The sequence below is a fragment of the Taudactylus pleione genome, unplaced genomic scaffold (assembly GCF_031769625.1).
Source record: "Taudactylus pleione unplaced genomic scaffold, aTauple2 ptg000085l, whole genome shotgun sequence".
NCBI classification, from domain to species: Eukaryota; Metazoa; Chordata; class Amphibia; order Anura; family Myobatrachidae; genus Taudactylus; species Taudactylus pleione.
Genome location: NW_028284487.1, coordinates 15,482,906 through 15,496,150, shown reverse-complemented (window position 1 = coordinate 15,496,150; position 13,245 = coordinate 15,482,906). Strand labels below are relative to the sequence as shown.

The 13,245-nt window shown below is 43.2% G+C and overlaps 1 protein-coding gene across 2 annotated transcripts in view; it reads left to right on the top strand.

The window, feature by feature from the left end:
- The first annotated feature begins 5,328 nt into the window (after window positions 1-5,328).
- Window positions 5,329-13,245, top strand: part of GANAB (glucosidase II alpha subunit) — a 41,326-nt gene continuing 33,409 nt past the window's right edge. The window contains exons 1-8 of one of the 2 annotated variants that reach the window (XM_088468376.1): window positions 5,329-5,479; window positions 7,616-7,714; window positions 9,939-10,047; window positions 10,253-10,380; window positions 10,528-10,707; window positions 10,962-11,027; window positions 11,575-11,662; window positions 11,908-11,971. In XM_088468376.1, coding sequence (XP_088324502.1) covers window positions 5,457-5,479; window positions 7,616-7,714; window positions 9,939-10,047; window positions 10,253-10,380; window positions 10,528-10,707; window positions 10,962-11,027; window positions 11,575-11,662; window positions 11,908-11,971 — 757 coding nt within the window. In that variant the 5' untranslated portion in view covers window positions 5,329-5,456. The remainder of the gene's footprint in view (window positions 5,480-7,615; window positions 7,715-9,938; window positions 10,048-10,252; window positions 10,381-10,527; window positions 10,708-10,961; window positions 11,028-11,574; window positions 11,663-11,907; window positions 11,972-13,245) is intronic. The other variant, XM_088468377.1, reaches the window with a different exon arrangement.

Genomic DNA, 13,245 nt, shown 5'->3' with positions numbered 1-13,245 from the left:
TGTATTATCTAACATCTCAACTTAGCCAGATGGAGGCCTATTTTGCTAACAACCATGTTCCATTCAAATGTTTGGCTTATTGTATGGTGATTGGCATTTTGGAAAGTGGAAATTGCACTTCTTTGGAACTGCTCCAACAGAGGTTTGAGCTGTCAGTGGCGAATCATTTTGAATACCTACAGATAAGATACTTTGGGGTAAATTTACTAAAGTGAGAGTTTTTAGAAGAGAGTTTTAAAAGTGAAGTTGCCCATGGCAACCAATCAGATTCTAGATATTATTTTCTAGAAGGTGCTAGTTAAATGTTAAATAGAATCTGATTGGTTGCTATGGGCAACATCACTTTTAAAACTCGTTTCTAAAAACTCTCACTTTAGTAAATTTACCCCTTTGTGTCAGGGGTCTAGCAATGTGCAACACAATGTGTATCTCTTTGCTACCATTGCCTCTTTCCAGGGGCAGACCTGGCAACCGGGGGTACAAGGAGGACACTTGTACCAGACCTCAATATTCCCCGAACCCTCAGAAATCTTGGGAGTCCAGTTCATGTGTCCCCTTTGTCTGTGCTGCTGCAGTATTCAGCAGGGTGTAGACATGAAGACAGTGCTCAGCAGCCAGCACAATAAAGTTTTATTTATTTTTTTGTGAGGTCAAGACATTGCCCTGCTGGATCGGAGAGAGGAGCTGAGCCGTTCTTAAAGAGGAGCAGCAGGCAGCAATGGTTAAGTGCTGGATTGGAGAGGGGCGGGATTAGGGGGGCTGGAGATGAAGTGACATGGTAGGATAGAGCTGAAGACACGGGCTAGGGAGACAGGTTGATGGGGCTGAGAGACACGGGGGGGGTGATGCTGAAAGACAGAGAGGGATGAGGCTGAGAGAAACGGGTTGAGGCTAAGGGGTAAATTTACTAAGATTCGAGATGTCAATCTCGGGTGATTTAAGGCTTGATTTTCATCTCGCAAATTTTCTAAAGGTTAAGGCCCATATCCAATTTGAAGCGTTAAGTTACCGCAGATGACGTCATTATCGCCTGTTTTGGTTTTACCCTGTATTCAATTTGAAAGACTCCGCCTAGGCGGAAAGTCAATGCAAGGTAATAGGCTGTAAAGTATTGACTATGAATGGCAGGCGGAAAAAAGTGCAGAATTGGGGTTTTGGGGTGCAACATTCCGGGAACCCCCGTGCAGCCTTCAGACAGTCCCCCAAAGGTAATCTGTGTCAAAATTAAAACAACAAAAAAAAAAAAACGCAAGGACACCCCAAAAATTTACTTTGAAAAAGGGAGCAAAAAAAAATGTTGGGGTACAAAGTTAAAAACTAGCGAACTTGACTTGACTGTGGGGGGGTCCCCTAGTATACCCCAGGTGTTTTTTTTTTTATTGCAGGTGTTTGTGGCAGGTGGATTTTTCACGATTTTTTCAACTTCACTTTTTCAACTTTAAATATGCTGACCCCCATTTTCAAGTACCCCAAATTTGCTGGGATAAGTTATTTTCTGGAAAAAATTGTCCTAAATACTATTCTGCATCAGGTATAGAAAAACGCTATTTAGCAGCTATTGAGCCCATTTAAAAACACCAAATACCTTCAGCAAGCCAAATCGGGGGGTACCATAGTGAACCCCCATGTCAGAGCATCATTTGGGGGGTGACAGGCTGATTTCCCCAAAAATGACAGTACTTTCCGCTTGTTACAGTATCGCCGGATGCCGTTTATGTGTACTTTGAAATTGAATATGGGGTAAAGCGTGCGCGCGCGCAAATACTTTAACACCTACAAAACAGGCGAAGTCGGCGTTAAGTCCGCTTGGCTCAAATTGAATACGGCTATGTCGGGTGAGATAAAGAGAGATTTCTCTCTTCTCACTCGTAAAACTCGGGGGAGATAGCTAACTCGGATCAACTCACCACTGGGCAAATCGGCAGTACTTTTCACCTAAAATATACATCTCTCAAATTTACCAAGAATCAGGATGACAAGCTCGGGTGAGATGACATCAAACTCTCTTCCCAAATCACATTTTTGTAACTTACCACCTCCTGAGTTGCGAGTTAGCCTGAAACATACACAAATCATTGTGTGTGTTGTGTCTTTATTTAACTATTTATTTTAAAGTGGAGGTACAGCTGCCGGCTGCCTGCTGGCACTTGTAGTTCCACAAGTGCAAAAGGGCAAGCATGCTGGCACCTGTAGTTCCACTGTAAAATACAATAGTTTACTACTATTTTACGTTTTATTACCCCTGTACCCACAGCCCAGGGGTGCGGGGAAGAGCCCCGGGCTTTAGACCAAGCCTGGGGTTTTGGGAGAGGGGGGCCCCCTTTTTTTTAGCAGGTACCCACCTCCCTTGAGATCCCTGGCTTGGCCTGAGCGGCTTGGGGTGATAATGCTTTGTCCCTGGAGACCTGGTAATAGGGTCTCTGGGCTGTGGCATTACACCCTGGCTGTTTTGGATCCGGTGCTGGTTTAAATATAGGGGGCCTCCCCCCCACAATTTTTTCCCCCTATATTTAAAACCAGGACTCGCCATGCAGCCTGGTGCTGGATCTTAAATTACGGTGAAACCCTGCTCATTTTGTTCCCAGTCATTTTAGGAACCAGGACTGGCTGGCAAGTCTGGGGCTGATTTTGCTCTTCGGGGGAACCCTACATCATTTTTTTTTTATACAATTAACTTGTCTTTTACAGGTACAACACAAGCAGCTTGCACATATATCAGTGATATCTGCAGGCTGCTTGCGAGGGAGAGTTGTGCAGAGAGAAATCACTGCAATCTCGTGTGAAATAACTTACTCGAGCTTGCTTAAAAATCACCCGAGAAACTCGACCTACATCACCATCTGCAAACTTGTTTAGCCTCAAATCGCCTGATGGTAAATTGGAGAGATAGAAAGTGAGTAAATCACCTGAGTTTTGGCGAGTTCCAGGGAGATTAATCTCTTTGAAAATCGGGACCATCTCGAATCTTAGTAAATTTACCCCTAAGAGACACAGGAGATGAGCAGATGTAGAGACGGGGGATGAGGGCAGGCTGGAGAAACAAAGTGGGATGAGGCCGGAGACACAGGGATGTTGCTGGAACGGCACTGGCGACGAGGCTAGAGCAGTGCAAGCAGGGATAAATTGGAGAGAAGGAGGAATGAGACTGGAGAGACACAGGAGATGAGTCAATGGGCAACTGGCCTCTAGCTACCGGGGAGGAAAGGGGGCCCCAAAAATATGAGTGTGCTGGGCCCCAAGTGTTCTGTTGCCGGCCCTGTCAAGGGATATGATTTCATTCCTCTATATTGTCACAGCAATGGTACATTCACTCATTGTCCCTAATCATAATATCAACTGGGAAACAGATGTAACCAGGTTACTGGATGAGGACGTGGTCCATGATAACAGAGAAGGTGTAATTTCAACGCACGTGAAAGAAATTTACAGATTACGGAGGATATTTCGTACAGCTCCCCTTCAGTGTTATAGAGAATGTGGGGATCTAGGCTTTTTTCTTACCACAGGTAGTGGATCATACCAACATTTTAACATTTTGAGATAGTATTGCTCTCCTCTCAAATATTACATTGTCAGTCATTTTTAAATTCCCCTGTGGGTAGATTTACTAAAGCTCCTAAAACAGAGGTTCTGTTGCCCATAGCAACCAATTTCATCATGTCTTCATTTTCAAGGATGCAACAGAGAAATTATAGAATCTGATTGGTTGCTATGGGCAACGCCACAGCTTTTCATTTTTTAGAAACTTTATTAAATGTACCCTTTGTGTTTTTCTGTTGGGCCAACTGATTGAAGCCTTCAAAGTGTTCTTCCTTTGGATGCAATTTGTGGCACTTTATCTATTTATGGCATCTGTACACAGCCAGTTATATGCTTCAGTATACTGGATGCAACCCACAGAATCTGGTCCTATTTTTATGTAACTGCAGGAAATCTAAAACACAGCCGGCGACACAGTAATGTAGAATTTCGTATGTAGATACATCCATTGTTGCACACAGAACATAGGCATGTCCCATATAATTTTAATCAGCAGAAGCTGCTTGTGCATCCTATTCACAGCCCTTTGCGAATAAGACGCATTTTAAGGGAAAAAGTTGCATGAAAAGATGCTTTGAACTAGAGTCACACGGCCTCACACGTTTTGTATATTGCGACTTGTAGCACATGGAGGATAGATGTATACACATCCGTATATCTATTATATTTTTTATTGATTCTGGAACTGGAAGCTGAGTCTGGGGCATACTTGCCGACAATCTGGCTGCCTCCTACGGGAGGAGGCAGCCAGCTTGGCACAACAGTGGGGGGAGAAGGGGGCGTGACTCATTTTCGGGGGCGAACAGGGGTGTGGCTGCATCATTGCAGCCCCGCCCCCGCTACACAACTTAAATATTATCGGCATTGTGTAGCCGGGGGCGGGGCCACTATGACGCTGGCCGGGAGACTTGCCCCTTCTTCTGGGGGTCGGGAGTGACACCCGATTTTCGGGAGGCTTCCAACCATTTCGGGAGGGTAGGCAAGTATGGTCTGGGGTACACAGAAAGGTTGGCAGGTATGCTCTCCATAGTGTTGTCCATTGATGGGGATAACAATTGATTGTTATTGTTTTTTAACCATTGGGGAACACTGTTAATGGTTAAACCATCAATGGTTTGTGGTCACGAATGAGCTGATTGTAAAGAAGATAGAGCCATGCATGCACAATACAGAGAAGCAACGCGCTTTTGCTATTAGAACTACCATTGACCATCAGGCCAGTGTCACGATGCTTAACTCCTCTGTGACTTTATTGATAAATTGCAAGAAACAAATTTTCTACAGTAAAACAGACATCTTAATAAGTAGACTGTTAAGTGACAAAGATCTTGCCGTAATCATCTATTTCTATGTGTGTGCTGCCAACTGCAATTAAGTGCAACTCTCTTCTCTCTGCCAAAAAAAATTATCAAATGTTTTAAAGAATGGACAGCCAATCACTTTCTACCTGTCATTATATAGAATGTACTTGATAAATGCTAGCTAGAAGCTGATTGGCTGCTAAAAGTAGCTTCTCCACTTATTCACTTCTCGATACAGTCGCCCCTATGTTACATTGTGTAGTAGCCTATGGCTGCGTACACACCTAGTAGAGATTTATCTTTGCCTCCCAGTATAATCCCGGCTCCCTTCTCCCTCCTTTGTCTCCCCCTTTCCCGCCCCTCAGCTTCGCCTTCTCCCCAATCACAGACTCGGATGTGTCTCTTTCTCTCATTTGCTGAAGCTGTAAGTGCCAGCCCATGACATCACCCCGATCTTCCTGCCAAGGGGCGTGGCTTACATCTCGCGGCCCAATGAAACGCACTGTCGTGTCCCGGAGAGCGCGAGAGAAAGCGCGGTGACACACGAGGACGGGGCGTGGCCTCTGTCAGAGAGCCGGCTACCGGGACGGGGTCGAAGGTCAGAGCGGATTCAAGATGGCGGTAGAGGCGCGGAGGAGGTGAGAACGGGTTCATCTCAGTATGTGCATAGATTTAGAAACGATATACACAGTCACACCGCCACATGCAGGAGAGATAGGGCAGCGTCTGTGTATCTACCGTACTACATAAAGGAGGCGCACACACACCTTGCCAGTGTCCGCGTACACGGGTATGATGTGGCCAGGTTACACCTAGTTCCGCTCGTGAAGCCGGCACTGACGTGTTCCCCACCATCGGGGGACTGTTGGCCTGTATGTGCATATATACGCTGCTCAGTGGATTGGTGCAGGTCTCTGTGTTATTATTCTGCTCTGTGCATTGCTCAGGAAATGAAGAAACTCGCCACTACACCACATCTCTATACCTCGTTACTACGCCACCATACAGCCTTGTACATGCTCCCTTACATGTATTGTACAGTGCCTCCTGGGGACCTTATTATAATCCCAGTTATGACCAATGAGATTGTGCGTTATGTATATTGTAAGTAGGTGCTTTGGGCCTCATAGCACCAACATTAATCTCCACAATCAGTGACTTCTCATAGACCGTACCAGTAACTGGCAGTGATAATAGGAGATGATGATGATGGTTTGTGGCTGATAACTTGTCAGTGATTGGACTTTACACCCCGAGTTTTTAAGGCTGCCACATACAAAAATGGCAATCTGCTAGTCCTAAGGGAGTCGGGATTAAAATAAAATGAGGTTATATAGGGGAATTGGTATGAGATGCTGGCAGTTCAAATACCGATGCCAGAATCCCAATCGTGAAGAATCCCGGCAGGGGCTGGTACGTACCCCCCCCCTCCCCTGGTGGTGCCTCACCCCTCCCCTCCCCCCCCCCTTCCCGCACCCTAAACCTAACCCTCGCAGGTTGAAGCCTAACCCTATCTTCCATCCTCGAGATAACTGTCATACTTGACTGCATACTTGCCTTTGGGATGCCGACGTCGGTATCCTGATGTCTTAGGGATATCGGCGTTGGTATATTAAAGTCCAGGATACCGTCCGCCAGCATCTTGACCATATACCTATATAGGAAGCAGTCAGCAATTCCATACTTCTCCTTGAATGACAATAGCTTTGTGTCTTTGGGAAAGCATTGAGAAGTTGCACACTGACCTGTTAGTCCAGACTGGATCACTTTCCAAGTTACTGGTTTGTATCAACAAATACATTGCCCTGTTAACAGCAGTAGGTGCAGTCATCATGTTCTGTACACCATTCTTCCACCAGCAAGTCGCTCAGCTAATGGCTGGGTGCTGGTCCAGAATAGCCCATGTATGCTTGATTGTGTTCAGATATAATTATAGAGAAGGCCATGGACAACCTTCGTGTCTTGCTTAACAAAACATTTTGGAATCACGTGTTCTGTGGTTGGGATCATTGGGAAACAGTTTCTGTCAAGGAAAAAAGAAATGCTGAAACTTTAATAAAATTAGCTGCGGTATATAGCTGCAGCTAATTCATCGCGCTGGGAAATGCTGTTCAATTAAATAGCAATTTCCCTGCGTGGTAAGCCAGGGGTTAATGCACGCTAACCCATTGATTCTGCATAAAGTGCAGAGTCAATGGGTTTTCCCTGTGCGTTAAACCCTAGAGGTTGGCTTTTCTTGCTGAATTTTCCTTACAGCTCCAGAAATTGTGAGGAAAAGTGCACCGCTGGGTATTGCTGCGCTGGGTAAACCCTGCTGATTGAATTGGCCGGTGCGGGTAATTAGCCGCAGGGTTGGATTCCCCCATAAGTTATAATTACTATTAACCTTGCCTTCTAAGAGAATGACTGAGTCCTACACTGCTGGAAACATGCACTCACAGCTGTAGAATTCTTTGGGTTTGGGCAGCAAGTACACTGTCTTTATTTCCAAATTACTGACCCTTTTATATATTTTTTTCATACACAATCCCGACCATGCTGGGTTATTTGCTTAATGACTTCCACCTGTGTGTAAACCCTTGCTATCAATATGATTGTTGTTCCCCATTTTTTCTTTCTCCATATGTATGTCCACTGCCTGTAGATCTGATTATGAGATATAATGGAGAGTATTGTAAATCACTTGGGATATGTTCTTGACTTTCTCAGTGTTCTCACAGTGTTTGGCTGATTCTATTGACTGGATTTGTCTCATTATGTTCTTTCTTCTGCAGGTTCCTTGGACTTATATTCCTATTCTCGGTCTGTCTTACTCCTGCCCTCAGTGTTGATAGGAGCAACTTCAAGACATGTGAACAGAGCTCTTTCTGCAAGTCAGTACCTAAAGTATTAAGTGGATTTAAAAAAAAATATTGTCCATAAAATATTATTGTACCCATAAAATTATAAGACAGAGCTGTGCTTCAGCCTGCAAGTTTTTGTTTTTTTTTCTCCTGAAAAGCTACCTTTTGCATTAATTTACTCATTTTAGACAATATGATTGTTCCAGTACTTAAGTGTCTATGTATTAATAATTACTGTACTGCCGCAATTATTAACGGTTCAACTTGCCAGGAATATTTAAATTTTTTTATAAAAATATCTCGGCTATGTACTACCGGGAACTCACAGCGTAAGATTCCAGGGGCTGCAGGGGAGAGATCGAAAGATCTCTCTCCTTCCCCTGGAGACCCCATAGACAAATAGTAGTTTACACCAACTGAAGATGGTGTAAACTACCGGTGCTTTTTGGAGTTTAGTGCATAGGGGTCAGATCATAGTCCCCATTGAAGATAATGGGGACTGCGATCTGCAGCACTAATTAGCACTTTTCTGTGAAATCTCCTGCATTGTGCTATGAGTACATTGAATCGATACATAAAATTATGCAGAAACTGCAGTCTCTGCATAATTTTATGCAAAAATCGGCTTGATACATAGGCCCCTATATCCGCTTTCAAGTAACAAATGTGTACTGTCAAGCTTCCTTCCTGCTGAATTAGCATATTATGATACGTTACCACAAAACTGAACTTTATCTTCCTAAAAAGGTATCAAAACGTTTACTGAAAAGAGGGCGCATGTAATTTCAAATGACCTGCATTGTATTAGCACTAGACTTAACAGCTTGTGAATACTATAGTATTCTTTGTCACGGGTTCTATTTAATAAGATACAATCTAATCTTATTTTGTCAATTCTTTGAACACCTGGACCCAACTTTAGCTCCTGCACTGCTAAGCTTGCTCCCGCTAGCATTATATTGTCTGTGGACACATATCTGCCTGAAATAATAATGGGTCATTTTACAGTTGGCCAACAATTAAAAAAGAAAAAAATATTCCTGTTATATAAATTTGACAAAAGATATAGATATATATATATAATTCCATCACAAATGTGTGTTGTCTTGTTTGGCTTTTTGTTTGTTTATGCAGATGTGTCCTCATACACTATTGATGCAGTCGTGCCAAACAGCCCTTCTTGGCGTACCGGGCGACTCGGCGCACGCCTATTGTCTTTTTAGCTTGCATGTGTGTCTTGGTCGCAATTCGATGCAGCAAAACCATTTAAAGAGACTGCACGGATGAATTTGATATGCAACACTTGTACGAATGGTTGCAGCTAGATCCCCTTCAGCTTCAGGACCCTGATGTCGTCTGTTACTATCCATGTGGACATAGAGTGGGGATAGTAACCTGTGGCGAGCGTACAAATTTCTACTATTGGTGGCCAGATACTACATTTGAGACAAAATAACAGCGCTGTCAGGCCATGGAACCGCACTTCCGCTCTCGACGTAACGTCCGGGTTCTTTAGCTGAAGGGGAACTAGGATTAACCTTGTGCGCAGGAGTCTGAATCTGTGTACGAAGTGCTACGATGCCATGTGGTTTCTGTTCACGCCAAGTTCCGTTGTGCTTAATCTGCTGCTTTGTACATATTAAAAACGTATTGCTTTGTGGTTAAATTTGCAGCTCGTCGTCTCTGTTACAGATTTAGTGGTGTTGCGCTCTGTCAGCAGTGCGAGTAAGATGCAAACTTAAATAGTGCCTCTACACTGCTCGGCTATTTTGTGCCAGGCATCTTGCGCCGCATGGCGTTTTGTGGCTAGGTGTATGAGGATGCATCTGTAGCTAGTCTGCTTCCTGCTACAACCGATCAGCATGATGGAGTTATGCTGTGGTAACGTATACAGGGTGATTCTACTTCGAAACCAATCAAAAAGTAAAGTTCACCTTTTTGGTGATGGTAGCTGTTTTAAGTTGTAAATGCTGGAATATTTGAATAATACCCTTATGTGAAAGGAAAATGTGATGTATTGAGTTGGTAGGCAATATAAATTCTAGATTATTTAGGGGTCCTCGCTACATTGAATGATAGAAAGGTGTGACGTATAATTAAATAGTTCGCAAAAATCTTTGTTTAACTCCGACATTGAAATCCTGAGGTGGTTTTGCAATGTACATAACCTCATCTGCTGTTTTGGTATGTCTCAGTGCTGTTCTGTGTGATCCTGTAAAAGCAGAGTGCAGTAAATGTATTTAATTATTTTCAGACGCCAGCGCAAGCTTGAGCCAGGCTCTTCTGTGTATCGTGCTTTGCTAGGGAGTGCAAAGCTGACTGCTGACAAACTTGAGGTCCAGCTCATCAATGACCAGACCCAGGTGAGTGGAAGCTAATTACTTGTGTACAATAAGCTCACAAGGGCATAAGGAGGAATAAATATACCTGCAAGGGGCATAAACAGTTGATTGTGTCAGATGGAATCAAGGTAAAGGAGTGCGATTTAAAGGATGGATTTAAATGTAGTCGGCATAAACTGCTGTGTTGGTTGGGATAGTAATAAAATCCTTTCTCATATTCTTATAGGTATCTCTCCTGCTGGAGGTCTTTGGACTGAATGGAAACATGACACGTATAAAGATAAATGAGCTTCAGCCTCTTAAACCTCGGTATCAGGTTCCTGATGTGCTGGTTGGGACGCCCACCCCTGAAAAGTATGTGAGACCTTGCATTACTACACTCTGTGTGTGATTTTAGATGTTATTTCACTTGTCCTAAGACTGAAACCTTTTATATAGTAATTAATGCTTTTAGGCATAGTATACATAGGCAGTGTTTTGTTCATGCAATTCTTGTCACAGTCTGCAGGTGACTGGGCAGGATGACAATACTCTGGAGCTCTCCTTGGGAGATAAAGGGCACAAGCTTTTAGTGACCGGATCTCCCTTTCGCCTGGATATCCTGTCTGGGCGAGACTTGGTGCTGAGTGTAAACTCTCGTGGGCTGCTTCACTTCGAACACCTTAGGGAGCGGAAAGACACGTGAGTAGCATGGGGCATCTGGTAATGGTGAGAGTGATCATTAGTGATTGGGAGGCAATTAAGGGGAGCACATTCGGCGTTAGAGGGTGCAGACAGATAATGATCTAAATGTGTGGAGTAACTTATTGAGGGAAGTATGATTGTTTTCCTGGGATTGAAACTGAAATGTGTTTTTCTTTCTTTTTTTGCTTTTTGCTCTATGCCCTTCCCTTTTTCTTTCTGCCCTCTCCTACTTCTGCCCTATCACCTCCCAGTCTCTCGGCTAAAGTTAGTAGTGCTGTCGGTAACATGTGGCATAAGGTGAAGAATCTTTTCTCTAGGTAATCATTGATACCGCTTGCATATGCTGACACCTCCCACACACAGTGACACACATACTTAAGGACACATAGGAAAACCAAAGCCAATCCACCACACCATTATTCCGTTCAACATCGTCCTGGTAATGTAACCTGTTGTGCTTGATATTGACTGGAACAGGAAACGTTATCGGTCATGTTTCTGTTAGCGTTTCCATTCTATCAAAATACAAGTGTTTGTAAGGACACTAGTATGACCAAATGGGAACTTTGCCATACTATGGACAGGGCAAACACAGACTAACACCCCAGTACAGGGTATTTGTAACTCTGTTGACCGCAGTATGTATATTGGTGTAAATCAGATGGAGATCTCAGCTACTGTTAATCTACACTATTTTCACTCACACACTAGCTGTTTTGTAGTTGTAGATGCTATACCCCCCTCCATCACATGCCCCTTTCATATTCTAATCCTTTCCCTCCTCTCTCCCTTGCCTCTGCTCCTATCTATCCCATCCTCCCTGGAAGCGTCACTCCTCACCCCTCGTCTTTGTTCGGCTTGTAGTGACTCGGAGAAGCCTGATGTTCCCCCTGAAACTGATAATGAGAACCCAGCAGAGGAGGAGGTAGCTAAGGAGGAAGAAAGCAAGAAGGTGAGCCAAAGCTGATGTGGGCGCTGATTGACATTAATGCCATGTCTGGAAGAGAAAAGAACTGTGCATATTTCATAGAATGATTGAGTTCCGTGGCCATATAAGTCTCCCTATTTCATTGAGGATAAAGTAAAGGGAAGCAGTTGGATGTCTTATATGGGGAGGAATAATAAACGTTAGACATGCCTGCCTTTTAGAGATGTTAACGTATCATTAAGTATATTCAATTTCATATTCTTATTCAGGAAGAAGATGAACCAGGAATGTGGGATGAAACTTATAAGACGCATACAGACAGCAAACCGAACGGTAAGAACATTTATTAATAAAGATATATTCTTGATTAAACTGTCTTGTCAAATATTACTGGTATAGTAGATTGGCTTAGGTTTATGTTACAATTTAGGTAAAGAATTAGGGTGGGTACACACTGGATGTACATATCGTACCGCGGGTACACCACTTCAGAATAATGTTATGAATGACTGACCGATCTCTCATTCTGTCATTCATTAAAATGAATGGGGCTGCAGGCGATAATGTCCGGTTTGATGTGCAGTACATCAAACCTGACCACGTGACATGCGACCGCGGGAGTGCGCATATTGTGCACACTCACTGCATGATATGTCGTTACGATTTGTCCAAATCGGGCAAATCATAATGATATCGTCCCAGTGTGTACCCAGCGTTAGTGCAGTGTGTGTTTCCTCCCACAGTCTGCTTTGGTATGTTTGTGATAATAACTAGACTGAAAACTGCACTAGAACTGGGGAATATGCTGACAACTAAATATCCTCTGTAAAGCCTTGTATAATATGGTAGCATTATATAAATTAAGGTTAATAATGCGCTATTTTGTTCTGAGCATTTAAGTAATGGTGTGTAAGGTTTCAGATAAAGAGCACTCTGCTAATAGCTAGGAGCCTGTGGATGCTGAGCTTCCTCTTACTGTAATGCACAATGTCATCAGATTAGCATTATGAAGTTGCTAATCCAATATTGTTCAAGGGAAGGAAAGTTAAGTTGCTACCCTTTTATACACAGGTTTCATAGATTTGTGCAATTGGGTGCCAGCTAGAATAGAAGATGAGCACATCCACTGATATGAACCTGGCACAATCCAGACTCGTTACCAGACAGATAACAAGTCTTTAAATAGTTAAAAGCTTTCACCTTCTCCCAACAGCCTAACCCATGTTTAATAGATTTCTGATTGCTTTCAGAGCACCATGTGTTTTTCTGTGTTTTACATAGATGCCATTAAAGCCCCCAATTTGGTTACAATGCAGCTAGAAGGTTGACAGTAAATTTGGTGATAAAATTACAGCCGAATGTACTCGCATATTCTATAGCAGTTTCTACACTTTTACCCAGAGAATGGCAAAATAAATTACGGAACAGTTTCTTTATAGGGGAGACATTACTACAATCACCAGGTATAGTATATCCTCTTATGGTCGCTTTTCTGGCTGCATATGTAGTAACATTAAAAAAAAAAAGAAAACTTAATAGGGGCTTAAATATTTCACATGTCAAACCTTTACTGACTGCAAGCTTTGGAGTGTGCTCATGCCCTGTGG